This window comes from Protopterus annectens, chromosome 12.part0 (assembly GCF_019279795.1).
Source record: "Protopterus annectens isolate FY-2018-M chromosome 12.part0, PAN1.0, whole genome shotgun sequence".
NCBI classification, from domain to species: Eukaryota; Metazoa; Chordata; order Ceratodontiformes; family Protopteridae; genus Protopterus; species Protopterus annectens.
In genome coordinates, this window is record NC_056746.1 from 1,329,725,638 (window position 1) to 1,329,747,085 (window position 21,448).

Sequence of the window (21,448 nt, forward strand, 5' to 3'; positions counted from 1 at the left end):
ACAATCCCACTTAAAAAAATCCATCATCCTAGAGATCGTGTCCCCAAAGGAAATTTCCTCCAAAGGAATATCAGGACTAATAGATTCATCCTCTTCTGACCCACAGTCCAAAGGAGAAGGAATTTCAACAGAATAAGATTGGGATTCATCATCATAATTTGACTCATCCTCAGAAGAATCCTGTTTTCTAGGCCTTCCAAGGGGAGTAGAAGACCAAGGAGTCACAGGAACCGAAACCCCATGAGGAGACTTTAAGGACATTAAAGCAGTAAATAGCCCCTGAGTAAAGTCCTGCCACTCACTTTGTGGATCTCTAGGAGCAGAAGAAACATGTTTAATTTTTTGTTTCTTTTTTAAGAGAAATGTCTCAGACCCAGGATGGCAATTGGGAACCATAGTAGGAACTTCTTCCCCAACTAAAATCTGAGAACTCCCCTAGTTCCCTTGGAAAAAATCAACTGTGTTTCCCCCTGAATGTCTGAGATGGATGCCTGTAAAGCCTCTTCAGACATGCTGCCAGCTGGATCCTCACAGGCCTCCAACATGGTTGAGGCAGAGAAATCTGACAACACAGTTGGGTGAGCCTCTGGGTTTGTAACAACCTTGGGAGAAACTTCTGGAAGAGGCTGGACAGTGGAAGATTCCAGTCATACCGTTTTGACCTTCTTCTTCCCTAATGGCTGATCTTTAGGGTGAGAAATTCCTTTCATTCTATCCTTAGCGAGAAACTTAAGATGCTAGTTCTCAAGATACAAGGAAAGGGAATAAAGTCTACTGTAAAAGGTTTTTGGGACAAAAACCTGACAAAATGAACAAGACATATGGTCATGAGAAGCTCATAGGCAAAAAAGGCACTTATCGTAGTGGTCTTTATGGGGAATCTGTCTCCCACATTGGCATTTACCCTTCTTGGATGACATTAACCAGAAGGAGCACAAAAAAGCAAGAAAAAACAGACTCCAACAGGGCACATATCTGCTATTGATAGAAGTCAGCAAATAGGTGTAGGTAGTAACTGCAGAACGAAAATCCGTTCAACTGGTGGAAAATGGACATAGGTAAACAGATCGATGGTGAAAAGATCCACTTGGACTGGCAGCAAAAAAATTCTGGGGCAATTACTTCTGATTTTGGTAGGCCTGAATGTCACCTTTATGCCCTACACTACACAAGGAGGGTTCGGGTGATGTTTGGTGTACCTTAAAGCAACAGTATTGTTTGGTAGACTAGCCAGACATCGGGCTTCCATGGCAGGAAATTCATTTATGTTAAGAATACTGCAGCAGTGAATGTAAGGACATCAGCTGAGGCATGAAGCTAAGAGTAGAGGTTAGAGAAGCAAATAAATGAAAAAGGCAGTGAAATTAGTGATTTCTCATAGCACAGTTGCATTACCGGTGCTGGTCTCCATATTGTTATATGCACGTTGATTAAATCTTTGGCATTTCTGGAAAGAGAAGATAAACAATCAGTGTACAGTCACTGAAAATCCCTCTAAGCAACCAAAGAATGGCAACAAATGTCAATGATAAAACACAGCAAAAATTGTGCTTTGATCTCACCATTTGCTGTGACCAGCTTAAATGCAGGCAATGACAATATAAGCTATTAAACTGTTATTTGTGTAGCAGAAACAGTTTTCTGTATCTTTCACTTTATTTCAGTCAGCTTCATAAAACAAAGTGAAAATGTCATCTGACAATATCATCAATAAAGAGCAATGCTTCTTCTGTTTCAGACTGTACTGATGTACAGAATACAATCCTTGCTGTAACGTATAGTAGAGTTTTATAAAATACACATCCACTACTATGCCTCACCCCAACACACGCTGTTATGGTACTACATACTGGCAGAGGGCATGGAGGCCTACAGATTTCTGAGGATCAATAAAAGGTTGGTGTCATCTTATCATTTGTGTTATTAGACTGAAACAAAGGCAATAACTGTAGCAGAACAGGAATCAGAAAAGTGGAACCCCCCACCTCAGCCCAAACACTGACCATGCACTGGATAGTAATAGAGGGGCTTGATGTGTCATTTAAGACATATCTCCATTATCAAAGCATGTGGTCTGAAGGCTAACCACAGGCTGCACTTTGCATGCTATAATCAAGCTTCAAATCTCAGAAAGGGCAGATGTGCAAAGCTCAGAGGGTCTCTAAAAAGTACCATGTGCAGGAAAGAACATCCCAGTTGCACATTGTCATATGAAGCTGCTCAAACAATTCAGGCAGCAAACTGTTCCTGGGTTCATGGTTTGGAAATAGTGAGGCAAAGTCCTCAGGCTAAGAGACTAGAGTTTGTTCCTAACTTCCTTATAACACTTTTATAAAGCACCACAGGAGAATATAGTTTGTCTTAGTAAAGATAGCCTCAACAAACTGCCCTATGCCCAACAAATGACACGTATTATTGAAATGACCACTTTGCTAAACACCCAGACATATTTTTTGTCAGACAACATTTGAATTTCAAAGACAGATTATATGTCATCTAGCATGTACTGGGATAATGTGAATAAGGGGTATGTATACTGCGGGCCTATATTAGATAAACAAAATTTTATCTTACCGAACACTAACATGAGCGAAAATCCCGGAACCTGAAACTGGAATTGTGAGATCGCAGTACAGTGAAGATGGGAATATTTGCCCTTTCCTCACTGTGGTGCGATCCTGGAGTTGGAATATATATTTAATGGGGGGGGGGGCACTGCCCCCCACAATTGCAGTTTCGAGTTCCGGGATTTTTGATAATGTCAGCGTTCGGTAAGATAAACTTTCGTTTATCTAATACAGACCCGAATACTGCCTTAGCACAAGCAGGTCTTTTGCTGTTAGTATTTAGCATCCTCTGTTGATTGACAGATGGTAGGAGAGTTCTGTTTATATAGTCCCTCCAGAACAAGTTCTCTGAGTAAACAAACATGCCTACTCTTTTTATACTAGCTGATCTTGTATTAGGGGCTTATCCTCTTACTACTTGACAGCATAATGAAGGTCTCTCTAGTCACCCCTGGATTGTGTAGAGGAGTAGTCCACTCTGAAAGGCTTGTAATAGCCAAAGCCCTTTGAATAACACTCATGCTGAAATTTATTATAGTAGCAGATGGGAATTCATAACAAGTCTATGAAGTTACACCTTGTTTTTACCTTTAGTGGTATAAAGTGCTAAAACAAATTTTCATTCATGTTTTATATATATATATATATATATATATATATATATATATATATATATATATATATATATAGATCCCCTACAGAAGAACAACAGCTCACAACAATGACACCCACATCGCCAACACCAAAAGCCCGACACACGAAATACCAACAGCGCTACTGCAGAAAAAAGGAAAATAATATTTCCTTTTTTCTGCTAGCAGAGGGACTACACCCCTCTGCACCCCCCATGGGGGTCTCCACCCCCCACACCCCCATGACTTTAATATACCAACTCCGAGATTGCACTACAGTGCAGGAATGGAAATATTTCCATTCCGCACTATGGAGACTTACCGTTTCTCCATTGTCGGTATTTCGTGTGTCGCGCTTTTGGTGTCGGCGATGTGGCTGTCAGTGTTGTGAGCTGTCGGTCTTCTGTAGGGGACCCATGTGTGTGTGTATATATATATATATATATATATATATATATATATATATATATATATAAAAACAAGCACAAAATTCCAGAATCCAAGTAGGAGCGTGCTGTAATATAGTATCCAAAAGCCAACCAACAGCACATAAATTGCAGCCAGACTGGATAAGGCTCCAGTAACCAAAGATCAAAAGATGCACTTCACCACAAGTCCTTTTCCATAATATAAAGTGCCTTGCGTTTGTTTCACATAAAATCAATCCATAGAAAACCATCAGATATTAGAACACCTTAACTCATTTATTTAGGCAAAGGCTCATACTAAAAACGAATATACAAAAACAAAAAAGGCAGTATTTAGCCCAGGTTTCAAATGTGCTTGAAGTTTGCCGATCCAGTGCATTTCTTCCTGTTTAAGTCTACTATTAATGTCACACTCCCTTTTGGACACATAAACCACCTTCAAGGCCCTAAAAGCATTTTAATTTGAAACCTGGGCTAAATACTGCCTTTCCTATTCAGCCAGCTTTAAGGAAAAGGAGGCTGAGAAGCCGGGTTCGGTATGATGCAGATGGGCATGATCATAGCAACTGACGTGCCATTGGCACAGAGTCTTTTAAAACGTTTTGGCACATTTTATTGAATGGATCTGATGAAGGGTTGATGTTTAACCTGAAAGCGCTTATCCATTGTCTTTTTTGTTTTTGTATATTCGTTTTTAGTATGAGCCTTTGCCTAAATAAATGAGTTAAGGTGTTCTAATATCTGCTGATTTTCTATGGACTGATTTTATGTGAAACAAATGCAAGGCACCTTATATTACGGAAAAGGACTTTTCGTACCTACTTGTGGTGAAGTGCATCTTTGGATCTTTGGTTACTGGAGCCTTATCCAGTCTGGCTGCAATTTATGTGCTGTTGGTTGGCTTTTATATATATATATATATATATATATATATATATATATATATATATATATATAGATATATAGATTCACTTCATAACACTGAAAGCTCAAAACACTGAAACTCAAAACACTGAAAACACATCATACATATACTGAGTTTAAACAACATAAATCATAGCACTTTCCACCAAGTGTATTGGAGTTGATATATTTAAGTAGCAGGATGTATGGGTGCAGGGGGGCTTGCCTGCTTACACTTGGTGGAAAGTGCTATGATTTATGTTGTTTAAACTCAGTATATGTATGATATGTGTTTTCAGTGTTTTGAAGTTTCACTGTTTTGGTCTTCTATATTATGTTTTAAGTTTTCTCGTTTTCAGTGTTTTGAGTTTTCAGTGTTATGAAGTGAATATATATATATATATATATATATATATATATATATATGGGTCTACTTTGAAAACATCTAAAACCCATAACATCGAAAATGTGCATCAGAACATCGAACATTACAAATCCCATGAAAATAACATCCCCTCCGCGTATAACAACACTAAACTACCAAACACACATTGTAATACGTTTCTGCAGGGGGGCTTGATACAGTGGGGTTAGGAAATTAAGTTTTCCCCACTGTAGTGAGATCTCCGAGATTGGTAAAAAGTGTGTTTGGTAGTTTGGTGTTGTTATATGTGGAGGGGGTGTTATTTTCATGTGATTTGTAGTGTTTGATGTTCTGATGCACATTTTCGATGATATGAAATTCGATGTTATGGGTTTTAGATGTTCTGAAGGGGACCCAGATATATAGTATTCATTTATTTGGTTGAACTTTCCGAATATCAAACATTTTGGTTTTGGACTTAAATATGTGAATGAAAATTTGTCCTAGATGTAGACACAACAGGATGCTGTTCTGCTCCACAAATAATTTGCACATTTATTGTTGTCCTTCTACTAACAGAGACAATTTACTGAATAGCAAGAACCTTCTTTCAGAGCAAACTGTTGCTGCTTCTGCACTCTGACTTCAAATGTGACAACTGGGTCAGTTTCCTGCTGAAAATAGGGGGGTGGGGAGTCTAAACAGGGGATGAGGCATGTGTCTGAAACCACCAGCAATGTCCACTATGACCTGAAAAATCAAACAGCAGAGGAGTATGTGATGCTCCAGAGACTTTCCATTTCACAGTTCCCAGCAGTAGTGCACACACATTAGGTGTTGGTGTAAGTGTAACTTTTGGTAACACTAGTCAAGCTGTCCGTGTCAGACAGGTAAGGTTGCTGATATTACGTTTCTTCTTCCTTTCGCTCGTTTACTTTGGAAGCGGTATCTTTATTTGAAACACTGTATCTTTATTTGAAACACTGTATCTTTATTTGAAACACTGTATTTTTATCTGAAACATACCAACATATATATAAAATTGGTAGATAAGCCACCCGTGGTAACCATTAGCTTTACATTTGTACTTCCAGTATGGTGTTGTTTTTGTCTCATTATATACCAGTATGACATCACCGCTAAATCTTTTTACTGGTTAATTTGTCTGTTTACCTCATCATCCCCCAGGACACTCAGAACTTAGTTCATTTGATTGCTTTTGGGTCCCAGGTATTACAACATGCAAGTGTAGTTAGCAGGATAACTTAGGAAAGACTAAGCTTGGATCACTGGATCACTGGAGCAATTTAGTGACAAAAATGAAGGTCACAGTTCAGTTTTACAACATCATGAAGCAAAAAAAAAAAACATAGAAATTATAATAGGTTAGTGAGAAAAGGGATACCTTCATAGCTTGAAGAGAGAGGACCTTTGTGGAACAAATGTTTCTTGTCTGAAGAAGAAGAAGAGGGATTATGGGGGGTATGACATCATTCTTCAGGAGGCAGACTATATCAGCAACAGTCAGGAACCTAGAGATATAAGGGGTATGTGGATGGCTCACACCGAGTCACCAGGTGGGCCATGTATCCACCACAGCAGTAAAGCATGCAGGGAACCACTAAACTAGGATCCTTAGCAGGAAGAGTTCTTTTACAGGTGCTATAGTTAAAGTATGGGGTTAAAACTATTCACATCAGTTATTTTTCAATCCTGTGTTGGGCAGTTATCAAAAAGAAAGACCAACCCTGAGGCCTGTGAAACAATGCCAGTTAGTCATTAACAAAGACGTGCTGAGGGGCCAAATGACAGGAGGATCGTATTTAAGAACACCTATTGATTTTGGGTGAGGAATTATACTCAAGTAAAATGCAATATTACTGCAGAAATGCCCTTAATGAGTAATGCCACTGTGAGAATCCAAGGAAAAATTATGCAACTAGGGTGAAATCTGTCCCTCTCTCAGACAAATGACCAGTGCCTGTCATCAAGAGCTTAGTGACTGTCTACTGGGGTATAGTCCCCAACAGGGTAATTAAATACAGAAAACAACATATAGTTTTGTACCAGAATCTACTCCTTGTAAGGGCACTACAGTGCTACCTGTCCAGGGTGACTGAAACAAAAGCAGAGCTAATACTTTATAGCCCACAGGTGACAAACGACAAGGACCCTACGTCAATGGAACAAAGAGAGATTGTCACTTTGGTATGAGGGTTAACTTCCACACTACAAGGCACCTTAAAAGATTTATAGTGCTACTGGAGTAACATCTAGCTATCTTCTCAAAACATGTCACAGCTTTTACAGTTTGTCTAGATCAGAGGTCGTCTTTAATTAAGACAAAAGTGCTAATCACAACAAAGCTTTGATAATGGATCTGAAGTCTCTGAGAGCTTTTATTTTTTGAAGTGCAGAATGTGATTGAGAGACAGTTCAGGGAAGATGAGAAAGCTTCAAATGTAGGTCCATGGCAAGGGAGTATAATAGGACAGAATGTGAAGACTCAAGACCTGAAATTGGCCAAAGTACATGTACACCTGAGGTCTCCAACAAGGCTGCTAGTATCCCATTTTCCCTTATTTGTATTAACTTTTAGTAAATCAGATACTACACATCATTGCATGTGAACTTCAGACCACCAATCTACTAGAAAAAGGTTTAGCCAACTTCCCCAAACATGCATCAACACATTAAGAAAATGTAGATTCACTGAAAGCCATGGTCCTTTGAAGTCACTATTGTGCTGGTGAAAACAGAGAAATGGCACCATTCATTTTTTTTGCATGGACTGTCAATAGCTTATTTCTTATACGGATTCTTTCTTTGGAACCTAAACTGAGCTCTCCCTTGCTGCCTTAAATCAAGTGGAATATTTTTGCACAATGAACGTTAGTGTATGCCACAGCCATTAAGGATCAGGAGAAGATAGCCTTTACAATGCAGATATGGCTTTAGGAATTAAGTAGGATGTCCTTTGGGCCCTGTAATGCTGCTAGGACATTTCAAAGGATAAAAGAGCAATCACTTGGTGACCTAAACTTCAAAACTGTGTTCTTATTTCTAGATATTTTTTGATTACTCAATGCTGTTGTTAAAAGTAAAACTCATTTTAATCTTTGGGCCAAAATCTGCAAGGTTAGGGTATAGGACTAAACATGTCATAGCTATTTTCTCCTGTCTTGCACAGGGCAATGAAAAAGTGCAGTAAAGACAACATTGTTGGCTATATAAAGTAGTAACAAACTATGCATTTATTAGATTTTGTTTGTTTTTTTACCATATTATGCAGAACTCAGTACAAACAGTAACAGAAGAAGGTAGGTTATACTAATGGTGACTGATTAAGCATTTTGTTGGTGATATACACTATCTGCTTTTCTGACATTAGTGGCCTTCAATCTGTCGTCCAACTTACATTTGCCACTAAACCACAGAGTCATACCTACTGCTCCTTAACAGTGCAAGTAGTAGGGCCAAAAAATGTGAAAATGTAAATGTCTTGGACATCCTACAACTAATTTGCAGAACACTAGTAGAGAGTAGTGCTGCTTCTAAAGTAACTAAAGACTGCTTTCACTTCTATTGTTGTTAGTGCCTGCAATCATACAATAACCTGCATCACCCTTTGACAAGGCCATGAGGACTCTGGACATTATTCTGGCAACCATAGGGCTCAAGGCACTGAACCCCATTATGAACAGGGTGATGGTACATTGCAGACTACACACACACACACACACACACACACACACACACACACACACACACACACACACACACACACACACACACACACACACTAAATGCACTACTATGGGCAATGGCAATTCATCTGCAGAACATTTTCAGGAGGTGGGGGAGAAAATGGAGACTCCACACAAAAGGCACCCCAGCTTAAAATTAAACCAGTAAACCTCTTGCTCTGAGGCAGCAACACCATAACAATCTGCAAGCTAAAAAAGAAATCAGTCTGCATCACAGGTCTTGTCTGTATGTAAATGTTGAACGCTAGTATTTCCTCATTAACTGACACCTCTACACAACTGCTAAATACTATTTATTCTAACTGCATTCCGGAAGCATCAGACTCAAAATACCTGCTACATCCTCTTTAATATTTATCACTCCCAGAAGTGTAACTAGGATGAGCAAATGGTGCAGCTGCCCTGGGAGTAAAGTATTAGGTGAGTATGACTGGGACAACAGTACAAGCATTCATCTTCATACCAGCACCTTTGAATGCCAGTGCAGAAATGAATGCAGCACTGCTTTTGCTGTCAGGAGACAGACTGAAGATTTTCAGCACTTTGTGTGTGGTATTAAATTATGGCAAGCTGCTTGCTACAAATATAGCAAGTGGTTTGCTACAGTTGTAAAATTAGCAAGAAACTTAAGTAGCATTCTTTCTAAGTTTTGCAGTAGAACCTTTTATTTTGAGGCGCAGATCAGGAAGAATGGACATGGATCTGGTTTGCTTCTTAGGTGTGGAGTTCCAGATCAATGAACAGACCTTTTCTGACCCTTAGCTTAGCTTAGAGTTGACTAACACTAGATCAGGAAACAGCACCAGGAGCTAAATGAGTAAGCTGCAGCTCTGATCACTCCTAACAATTTAAAATGTTCTGTCAGTACATCATGCATTTATCTACCAATATAAATCTGAATACTGCTTGATCTTTATTCTTGTCATCTTTACTTTGGCATCACTTGCAATACTGTGTTTTCTGCACCTTCCTCATACTATCACTTAAAGGAAAAGCACAAAATATCAAACACTGTAAATTAAATTTGGTCACTCGATCCATCACCTTGATTCCTGGCATATTTCTGTTATGGGGGCTGAAATATAAGTTTTAGATTTTGTAATACTGCTTGCAATAGTCGTTATCAATCCAGGACAACTCTCATGCCTGACTGCTGATGCTTCTTCTTTTTGAAGTTATATTAAAAGGAAAATGTTGGGAATGTCTTAGAATTAACTACTGGAGGACTCTGTTTGTATAACTGCCTACCTTTCTATCTCTGGGAGATGAGCTACAAACCTACTCTGAGCTACACCCAGAAAATTAATTTAATTACAACAGCTGCAACAGTAACTGTAATCCTACTACAAATGGCACGAATGGAAGGAAAACATCTGAGACACACTTGCATGACTGCAGCATGTCACACAAGAACAGGCCAGAGTTAAAGTACAACTGTGCCCTAAACACAATATTTCCTTTCCCTAGGATATGTTTTCCTCCCTAGAGAATGCTCCTCTTACTTACACATATTAAAAAGCATTACTTAACAGTTTCTTCCCTCTGTAACTATTCTGTCATAGTCCACACCATGCTGATGTTGAATGAAATTTCATTTTACTTTCTTTGTCTCCCTTTCTTTTACATAATTTCACTCATTACAGTTGAAAGTTTCTTATGAAGGAAAACACATGCAGCAAGGTATCTGTAGTTCTTTTTTGATATTCTACACCCAATGGAGTCATGAAACTATTCAAGAACTATGAATATGTGGCTCTTTTACTATGTGCTTTCATTTACAGCTGCATTCTTTCCCTCTCCTGGGGCAATGAATCTATTAAGACCATGAAAATCACAGCTCTTTAACTTTGTAGTCTAAAGGTGAAGAAATCTAGTAACCTTTGAATGCAGTTAGCTGAACATTGCAGGCCTAGAAATACAACAACCCTCTGGATGACTATAGCAAGGAGGGTCAGTGAGGGACAGGACCTTAAACTCATTAAATTCACTTTTTTAAAATGTTGTGCTATCTTAGCTATTTCTTTATATTCTAGTAAGCATTTTTACAGACTGTGTGATTTATATGTAGGAAATAGATGTACAAGAGACACTTCAAAGTAGTCACTGACACTTAGACTACCCAGGATTTTCAAACTTCCCAGGTGAATAGAAATGTAATCTGATAGGACAGAGTAGTGCAAACTAATCTCATTAGCTGTGTTGTCACAGTAAACTATGGGCAAAAAGTAGCTTTCTAAAAAAAAAAAAAAAATATAACAGACCAGCATCATGTCATGATGTATACCAGACCATGAGTGCATAAGTAGCAATTGTGCTTATTGTGCTACTGGCAGATTTTGACTGTGTACAACTTCATGACAATATTTACATGTATATGTTTATGTTTATATATATATATATATATATATATATATATATATATATATGTGGGATCTGTACTGTCTACTGAACGACTATTTCGCTGAAAGTGAAATGGCCGAGCACACTTTCGCGAAAGTGCTTTTCACTGAAAAAGCACTTTTGTGAGTGTGCTAAAAAATAGAAAAATGTGGGGAAATGGATGTTGCTGAGATTGTAGCACAGTGGGGATAAGGGAATATTCCCTTTTTCCCACTGTAGTGCGAACTCAGAGAGAGAATATAAAAGTAGGGGGGTGTGGAGGGCGCAGGGGGGCTTGCCCCCCTGCATAAATGTGAGTTCTTTTTTTTTTTAAATTTTGTTTATAATTTTTTATGCACACTTTAGCGAAGGTGCTTTTTCGGTGAAAAGCACTTTTGCTAAAGTGTGTTCGGCCATTTTAGTTTCGGTTAAAAGTGCTTTTGTTCAAAAGTCCTAGATCCATATATATATATATATATATATATATATATATATATATATATATATATATATATATATATATATATATATATATATACACACACACACACACACACACACACACACACACACACACACACACACACACACACACACACACACACACACACACAGATATATATATATCTTTACAGATACATACTAGTTTCTGTCTGAAGTGATTCTTTAGGTACTTGCAAACCTGAAAAATGTCGATAATGAGTGTAATTCAATAGTATTCCTCTGTATCTGTTTATCAAAATAAAACAATGGGAACCATGATACAGTCTCAAACATTCCAATTATTGAAACAGATTATTTAAGTAATTTTGTTATTCAAATTAAAGTATTACAATATGGACAAAATTCAAAATGTGTGCATGCAGTTTTTCTCTTAATTCACCAGCTCATCACACCTGTTTAGTCATTGTCAATATAATCTTCACATTGCCAGCTAATGCCTCAGTGTGTAAATAAAGCAATTTGACTAACACGATGAAGGAAAGGCACTGCATAAAATGGACCTGCGTTTTTCTTTTTGTCATAGATGGGTGGGGCATCAGACCTTACTTATACTGCTGCCTACCACATTTATACCCCACTTACCTAATTACTGAGGGGTAGCATGTGTTCATCCGAAATAGCAGCACGACCCGGCAGTCTCACAGCAGAGGCTTGCAAAGCATTTATTACTGACATACTCTGTCTGACTCTTCCAATGACTTGATCTCTGAGAGTCAAGCACAACTTAATACCAGCAGCGGCCAGATTTATCTCCAGCCATAAATGTAACAAAACTGTTCACACTGTTTGTACAGGTGCCGTGACTCGCACTGTATTTGTACAGGCGCTGTTAACGAAGGTGCAGGAATGGATGCAGGCTAGGGGGGGCTGGAGTCAGTGCATGAAAACTATGTAATATAGCAAATATAAATACATTCCATTGTCAGTCTGACACAGCAAATACATTTGGACTTAGATAAATATGTACGGATAGTTACTTTAACATATAAAGGGTAAAGTTTTTGTTCTTTTAGTTTATAGGCATGTGTAATCTCTGCATTCAGAAGTATGTACACAGATGCACAGACTGTTGTCGGAACTGACATACTTAAATTAGAGTTACATGACAAATTATGATCCCTGCTGAGATGGAATGCCACCTACCCTTGCTATCAGTACTGGGGCATCTGTCTATAACACAGCTGTAGAACACTTGTGGGATGTACTTACAAACAATTTCAAGGCATACTTCAGGTCACGTATAATCATGATTGTGTAACAACTAACAAGAGACTGCTGAGAGATGTTGTGGGGTAATACATCCTTATCAATACCACCAGCATAATAAACCCTCTCTCTTCTGCACTCACATTACAAAATGCTGACTGATTGCTGAGTGGAGAAAAACTTTAATTCAGTTTTACAGCCAAAGTACTTGAGAACAGTACCAGCAGCACGCCCAGCTTTGCAGAGTTCATGGAGAAGAATATGCATCTCACCCCAGCACATCTGATACTTCCACACAATTGGCATAGGTTGGAACTGCTCCATTCCTTCATAATGAAAAAAAAGGGACTGTGCTAGTGATGAGATGACATATATACCACTGACAGTTTTGTCAAACAGTGGATAATATGAGGAACAGTAACGCTAATGATGACCTGACACATATACCACTGACCGTTTTGTCACACAGTGGATAATATGAGGAACAGTAACAACACCTTTATGGCAAAGACGTCATCATGCTAAAACAACAAAACATGTTAATGTAATCACAGTTTAGCACTTCCCTTACCATTACCACAAAATGTCCAGCTCAGAATTCATTTCGTCGTGTGAACATTCATTTCCAGGAGCATGTCAGAGGGCCACTGTAGACTCACATAAGGGTTTACACCCATCTGTTTCAGCTGCACTTTTATTAGCCTTACTTGCCCTGAGGAGTGTAACACTTTAGGCAGTTCAATGTGTACACTGGCATAATCTGGTTGGTCAGTGGATCTTTCACATCACAGCCACACTGATGTGTAACTGCACTGACAAACTGTAAATTTAGTTAAAATTTCTGCTGTAAGAATCATGGGACATTCCAGAAAATTCAGGGACCAATGATTAAAAAACAAATAATAATAATAATCTAGCTAGGTTAGCAGATTCTGGAAATGAGCAGCTCACACCTGCTTACAAATATTAATCTTTTACTGCACTGAAAGTAATGCATATCAAAAGTGTAAAACAATTGTTTTTGGCTAGCTGATTTCTTAGTGGCCACTTGTGCAGTGATTTTTTTTCACAGCATGAAAAGTATATCTGAAAAGTTTACTAATACTTAGTACGCTAACCATGTCTGATAAAATAATGGCCAGCTAGCAGCTTAGTTCCAAACTCATCTGCCATTTTTCTGGTGCACTAAATTAACTACAAACAGTTATGTGAGCTGCAAAGTACACAAACTCTTGCAGAACTGAGAAGAAAACTGGGTGGTGGGGGTGGAGAGACTGTCCATACATGATTAAATTATGAGCCACATGTGAACAGAGCAAATCAAACTTTCACTACCTGTCATGGCATTCCAGGAAGTTTTTCATTTTGCTCAAATCATTCCTACTAGTAACATTTACAGTACAAATAACACAGATACAGTAACAGATTTAGTTGGGTAATGTTTGTGGAATGCTTTTTCCCATCTTGATTACTGTACCAGGAGACATGAAACAGAACAAATGACAGCTGTAATAGACTTTTTCCCCAAAAGGAATGTAACAAGAAAAAACAGCTCTTATGGCCACAACAATACAGTAGCAGTTATCTGAGTATGCTTGCATACTTCTCACCCTAAAGTACTTTAACACTGATATAAAGACACCACAGAGACTAGCATAACAGCACAAATCCCAGTAACAGGGCCTCATGGAATATTTTTCATCATTTCTGCAGAAACTTGAGGCGTTTGTTAGATTGTTTGTTCGTTCTTCTCACATTCTTCCTCACTCTCTTAGTTGCTCGGTCCTTATAAACCAAGGCTTGGCGATTCTCTTTCTTGACAGGCTGTGTACTACATTTGGCAACAGTACACAGGTTACTGAAGAAGCCTGAGTTGAAGTCCATGCAGAAGATCACTTGTTCCCCTGGTCTGCTGGTGGGGATCTGTGCCCATATACTATCAGTGTAGGCAAAGTGGATGGACAGATGGATGGAAGAGCACATGAGATGATGGCAGATGTTTACTGGGAAGAGACAGCAACTCCAAAAACAGAAGAAAGTAAGCACTCAGTGGTCAGCAAGTTTTTAATCCATTGGAAATTAAATTCATTATCATCCTGCAGTAACAGAGAGGTTTGAAAACACTCTTGGTCCCAGACACCTCCGAATTCATCAATGTTGCCATATTTTATAGATTTATATATAGATTTATATATATATATATATTCTTTGACACTGGTGTAAAAAAATTAAAATAAAATTTAAAAATGTAAAACTTTCCTCAGTGATTGCATGGTAAAAGAGCTAGGACTCCGAGGAGGAGCGTGAAACACTCTGGATCAATGATTTATATATTGTAGAGTTCAGGAACCTTGGATAGGAGTCTCTGTGCATTAGCGTATAAATCTGGAGTTGAGCATCATCGAATGTGTGTGCTGTGGGTTCCTGCATTTTTCTGTTGATGTTTTCCCGTACTCGTGAATCAAGGCTGACCTAAGTAAAAGGGGGAGAGAAAGAGGCAGAAAAAGAAATAAAGGCATCAGCAAAGGGGAATCTCAATTCTAAACAGATAACATTTGCCTGCACTTCAGTTCTTAAAACACAAAGTACAGATATTCAGATACTGAAGAGGGAAAGCTTTACAATGAATATAAACGTACATTTATACATTTCTGTTCTTAAGTAGTTACTTTACATCAGATATAACAAACAGTAAACACAGGTATTCCAGAAAGTTCTAGTCATGCCTGGTTACCCCACCTGTCACTCAGAGGGTGACAGGACTAACAAGACACAGAGTATAAAGGATTAAACCAGATAAAATCACTTTAACTAGCAGATCTAGGAGACTCCCTCTCTGATACCTTCCCTGTAAAAGGAATAAAGATGCCTTGTTGAGGTTTTGAGTAGTTTATTCAGTTAAGTAGAAAGATGGATGAGTGAACAAGAACAGTCATCCATCTACCTACTTAACTGAATAAACTATTCGAAACTTCAACATAAACAAATAAAGACAAGCACAAGGTGATGTATATGGACACAGTGTCTTGTTCAATAGTTTAGAGAGTGCCTAAATGTGTAGATGCTAGTCAGTGCATGTGTATATATATATATATGGGTTACCTTTAGTATGTCGACAGCTCACTACATCGAATTCCACTTCTCCGACAAGGCAAAACATCGACAAATGAAGAGCCGAAGTTTCCTGCACGGTAAGTTACAGTTTGGCCATCCAAAACTTAAAAACTGCCATTAAACCGACTACACAAATGTGAGGGGCTTTGCCCCCCCCCCAACTTAATATTCCAACTCTGAGAATGTACTACCGCGGGAGTACGGGGCAAAGCTCAGGTGGATGGCTAAACGGTAACTTACCATGCGGGAAACTTCGGCTCTTCATTTGTCAATGTTCTGCCATGTCAGAGAAGTGGAATTTGATGTAGTGAGCTTTCGACTATATATATATATATATATATATATATATATATATATATATATATATATATATATATATATATATATATATATATATATATATATATATATATATATATATATATATATATAGAGAGAGAGGGTATACCATCAAAATTTTGAAGACCAAATAATTTGTGATCAAAAGAATGAAATAAAAATCTGAAAACAAAAACAACATTTAGCCTAAATGTGAAACGACAGAAACACGACATTTAATATACCAGACTTCTGGTTTTGAAAGTATGTATGTCCCCCCCACATCCCCTGCAAATGATATATACCAACTCCGAGATTGCACTAAAGTGAGGAAAAGGGTAAACTCCCCGATCCTCAGTGTACCGCGATCTCCATTCAAAATGCCAAACTCATAATAATGAATCAACCTTTACTTTCATTATTATGATTTCATATTATTCTAGTTTGGCATTGTGAAACCTTGAAAATGTACTTTCGGCCACATGTTTTTTGAAAACGAGCCTTGAAAATTTTTATGGCAATATATATATGTATAAATACACTCTTTGTTTAAGCTCAAACTATTTCATCTTTTTTATTCCTTTAGTTACACCATTAAATGCAAACCACTTGCATGACGAAAGCTGCAGTGTATCTTAAAATTTTAATTTCAGTCAGGGAAATGCAGGCATCCATAACACTGTAGTTTGCTTTATTTACCTCTGCATAGTAATGGTATATATTATTCTTTACCCGAAGAAGTTTTCTTTAAGAATAACCTACCATTTTGGAGTTAAGTATGGTTTATTGTTTTCTTTCTTCACTTCTAATTCACAGTTTTGATCCTGCCATATAACTTTGGCTTTAACTGTGTAGTTCTATATTCTAGAGTTTTTGATGTTCTACATTGGTTCTAGGAAACTTAAGAATGATTAGTCATACATGGAATTACATATGTGTGCGTGATCAATGTATGTTTATTTTTTTCTTTCAGGAATGTAATGAGAATAACTGACCTTGAAAGTGAAGCTCATTGGGCCACTGAGTTAATTATGGCTTGAGATAAAAAAAATGAACATTATGCTTGGGTGTGTGATAGTAATATTTTGAAGTACATACTGTAAGATGATCACAATCTTTGAATGAAACAGTAACAAAATGAATCATCATCGGCCTTTAAACTGGTTCATTTAGGGTATCAGTTATGAGGCATCCCTCAGTGCACTAAGCCAATAAGCAACTCCAGGCACTGTAATGTCTACTTTCCCTTGTATCTAGTCCATCACTTTACGCACCACTGACCTACCCAAGTTACAGCCTCTGAGTTGAAGATCTGATGCTGTTTAGATGTGACCTTCCTACAGTTGCCCTAAACTTTTCTCTTAATGTCAGCCTTGCCTCTACACATCACACCTTTTGAAGGAAGGAACTCTGCATTTATTCTTCAAGACCTAAACTGTACTAATTCACACTCAAACAAAACTCGGGCTCTACTACCTTCCATTGGGTATATAACCTGCTGAGCATTCTGGTAGTATCAGAACCAGTCCAGATGTCTAGGCCTTCTCTGTCTGCTCCCTGCTCAGTGACAGTCTTTACTTCCAGTCAAGGGAAGACCTAACCATAGACTTCAACAGTCCCTGTTTAGAGATCTTGTTCTTCCTTTTAGTCCTTCCCCTGTTGACTCTAGACACCTGAGAACCCACCAAATATTCGGAGCACATAAGTTCCCCGCTGGGGATGATAGCAAGGTTGTAGATTCCCTGGGGCTATAGGCTGTCCTACTGCAGGGTTATTTTTTTTTTTTGTAAGAATCCATAAACACTAATCATTGTGCCTCAGGCAGTGACAGATCAGGATCTTATTAGTAACTTATACCAACATATACTCCAAGTCCTGATAATGAGGCAGCCTTAGCCACTTTCTGAAGGCTAGCTTGACAAACAACTCCTTGCTCATTACCAGATCCGTGAGAGGTCATTGCTGTAGCAGCTTAAACTCTCATTTTCCATGACACTAGGTGCTTAGGTGATGTGCCATGCATTACTCTGTCTCCAACAGTCCAGGTTCATAGGTTCATAGGTTCATAGGTTCATAGGTTGGTACTAGGCTATCAGCCCTAGGGCCTATACAAGCCTAGCCATAACAATTCCCTGGCTAGGCTTGTATAGGCCCTAGGGCATCCATGCAGGTAAATGAGCCTGCCAGTGGCATGGGTACACCTACATCCCCACACTGACTTCTGCATATAATAATTTAGGTTCTAGTTAAATGATCTGTTGATTTTCCAGAATTTTAATTATAAATGTCTCCTCCTGTTATCCAACCTCCAGATATACCATCTGGAGCTGAATAAAATGGCAACACAGGTTAATAAGTATTTTAATAAACATGTTTTTAAAATTTATAATTTGGGAATGATGCTAATATATAGCAGAAATGAAAATGAAACTGCAGTCTGTGCTAATAAATTCTCTCAATCATTGTAGGAAGACTGATTTCATATGATACCTGTTATCCACAAATAAAATGGGAACAGTCGCCATTTTATTTTTGTTATGACAGTTGTAAAAATTGTTTATAAATAAAACAGTTTGGATAGCATCACTAAGTCAAAGGATCTCATCAGATTCCCTGAGAGAAGTGTGGTTCATCACTGCTGTTTGGGATGTTTTTTTACTTTATCTCAGATTCTTGACACTGAGCTGTTACTATGCACCACTGACCACTGACCCTTCTCCTTGCCCAGTCCCCAGCATCTGGTTTAACTGGGAATTTAAGAATGCAAACACAGAGATGCTTTCATGTCTAGTGTTGACTACTCATTTATGGCAGGAATGCTCTAGAAGAACATTCTAGAATACCGGGGATCCTTAATTACACCACATTGTCTTGATGGTAGGAGACACTAAGCCTATCTAGTTTGCACTTTAAGTGCATTTCATATTCTACCTCCCTCTATTCTGACCTTCCTTTCCACTCTTTCTCCACAAGTCTCATGTTCTTCTGAATCCCACTGTGAAATCCATCTTCACCACGTATTCTACTAACTCATTCCGTGGTTCCACAACACTCTCTGTGCAGTAGCAGTTTTGGAGATCCACTGAGTACTTCGTTCCTGCAATCTGCTGTCTGTGCTCACTGCTTTACCCTCTGTCCTCCTGTTGAGGGTGGCTCCTCCAGACCTTCCAGATATGATCTTATCCACTGACATTATGCCCCCCTGTGTCTATCTGTTATGGCCTCATATGAGAAGACTTTACCTTCTCGTGTCTCTGGTCAACAGAGACCAGGATGAAGACCAGAAAGTTGACTGGAGAGAAAGCACTACAGTGCAAGGAATTACTGAGGGCCTCTAGCACCTCAAGAAGAAGAGAAAATAAGTGGAGTTGAAGAAGAATGGCAGTGCCTCAAAACAGCACGTGTGAGGGGTACAGAACAGACATACAGCCAAGAGAGGTATGGAAATCAGATATGTAAGGAAAGCTGGTGGTGGAATGCAGAGGAACAGGAAAAGACCAGGTGAGGAAGGAATACTGGCTGGCTATCAAAGAGGCTAAAAGTGAAGTTGCAACAGCCAGGAACAAGGCATCAGAATCACGACTCTATCAGCTGCCAGAAAAGGACTCAGCAAGTGGTGCAGAAAAACTATAAAGACGATAGTCACACACCCTTCTTATGGGATGCCAGCAACAACCTGATGATCAGTCCACAGCAGATCAAAGGCAGGCGGAAGGAGTACTTAAAGCAGCTTCTGAATGAAGAAAACCCCAAGAAGCTGTACTTCCCCAGGCACAGCCTATGATGACAGAAAAGAAGGAGCCCACCACAAAAGAATTAAGACCAAAGAAGGAGCCCACCACAAAAGAATTAAGACCAAAGGAGGAGCCCACCACAAAAGAATTAAGACCAAAGGAGGAGCCCACCACAAAAGAATTAAGAACAGCACTAAGGAAAATGAAGTCAGGGAAACAGCAGGCACAACCAAGGTTACAGCAGATACGATAAAGATGCTGGTGAGGTAGGGGAGAAATGGCTCCTGAGGGTACTCATAGCAGTGTGGAAAGAAAGACGTATCCCAGATGACTGGTGCATAAGTAAACTTGTGCCAGTGTACAAGAACAAAGGGGACATCAAACCCCTGTCACACTGTATGAAAGCACTGCAGAGGGTGAATGATGAATGAATACGCAGAGTAGTAAAAAGTGAGATGGGAAATGAGCAGTTAGCATTCAGATCAGGATGCAGCACAACTGACTCAATGTTTGCAGTGAGACAGATAGTTGAAAAGACGCTAGAGATGAGGAAAGAGTCCAACTGGACATTCCTAGAGTTGGAGAAAGCATAAGAAAAGGTCCCAAGAAACCTGATTTGGGCTGTTCAACAGAAGTTCAAAGACCCAGAAACATTGGTACAGTTACTGCGAGCTATGTACAAAGAACCAATGACTCATGTACGAACAGTGTTTGGCCTGAGAAAGGACCTCCCACTGGGACTGGGTGTACATCACGGTTCAGTTTTGAGTCTAATACTGGTAATAGACTACATTAGCAAACAGGTTGGAGGGGACAGATCAACAAAGCTGCTGTATGCAGATGAAGTGGCATTACAGGGAGACTCTGAACAAGAACTCCAGAAAAGATAGGGGAATGGAATGCCAAACTGAAAGCACACAGGATGAAACTGAATACAGATAAGCCTGTTAGTATGTGGGTAATGTGGCATTACATGCAGAATCCGAGCAAGAACTTCAGCAAAGGATAATGGAATGAAAACTGAAGGCACATGGGATGAAACTTAGTACAGATAAGACAGTGGTAATGGCATCAAATTGGGAAAATCAGAAGAAGCTGAGAATTAAGACAGAAGGGAAGATATTGGAACAGGTTAACAGCTTCAAGTATCTGGGAGGGGTGGTTGAGGAGAAGGGTATTCTGAATGAGGAGGTCAAAGCTAGAATCAGAGGTGATGCACCCAACAAGCACAGATTGTCAGGGGTGCAGTATGACAGAAGAATGCCAAAGAAGCTGAAAAGTAAGGTCTACAAAACAGTGGTGTGACCAGTAATACTGTATGGTTTAGAAATCTGGGCAGTAAATGCTGAGCAGTTGAGATGGAAATGAAGGGCCTGAGAAGGGTGGTAGGATGCACACCGTGGGACAGACGAAGGAATAAGTATACAAGACAAGAAGCCAAAGTAGCTCCAATTGCAGAAAAGGTCAAATAGAACAGATTACAGGGTTCAGGTACATGTAGAAAAGTAGAGGGCAATCTGGTGAAGAATATT

The 21,448-nt window shown here is 38.9% G+C and overlaps 1 protein-coding gene across 5 annotated transcripts in view; it reads right to left on the reverse strand.

The window, feature by feature from the left end:
- Positions 1-12,916: 12,916 nt before the first annotated feature.
- The window catches only part of RGS19 (regulator of G protein signaling 19), an 895,116-nt gene continuing 886,584 nt past the window's right edge, over positions 12,917-21,448 (reverse strand). For all 5 annotated transcript variants that reach the window (XM_044090386.1, XM_044090383.1, XM_044090382.1 and 2 more), the window contains exon 5: positions 12,917-15,222. In XM_044090386.1, the coding sequence (XP_043946321.1) occupies positions 15,034-15,222 (189 nt within the window). In that variant the 3' untranslated portion in view covers positions 12,917-15,033. The remainder of the gene's footprint in view (positions 15,223-21,448) is intronic.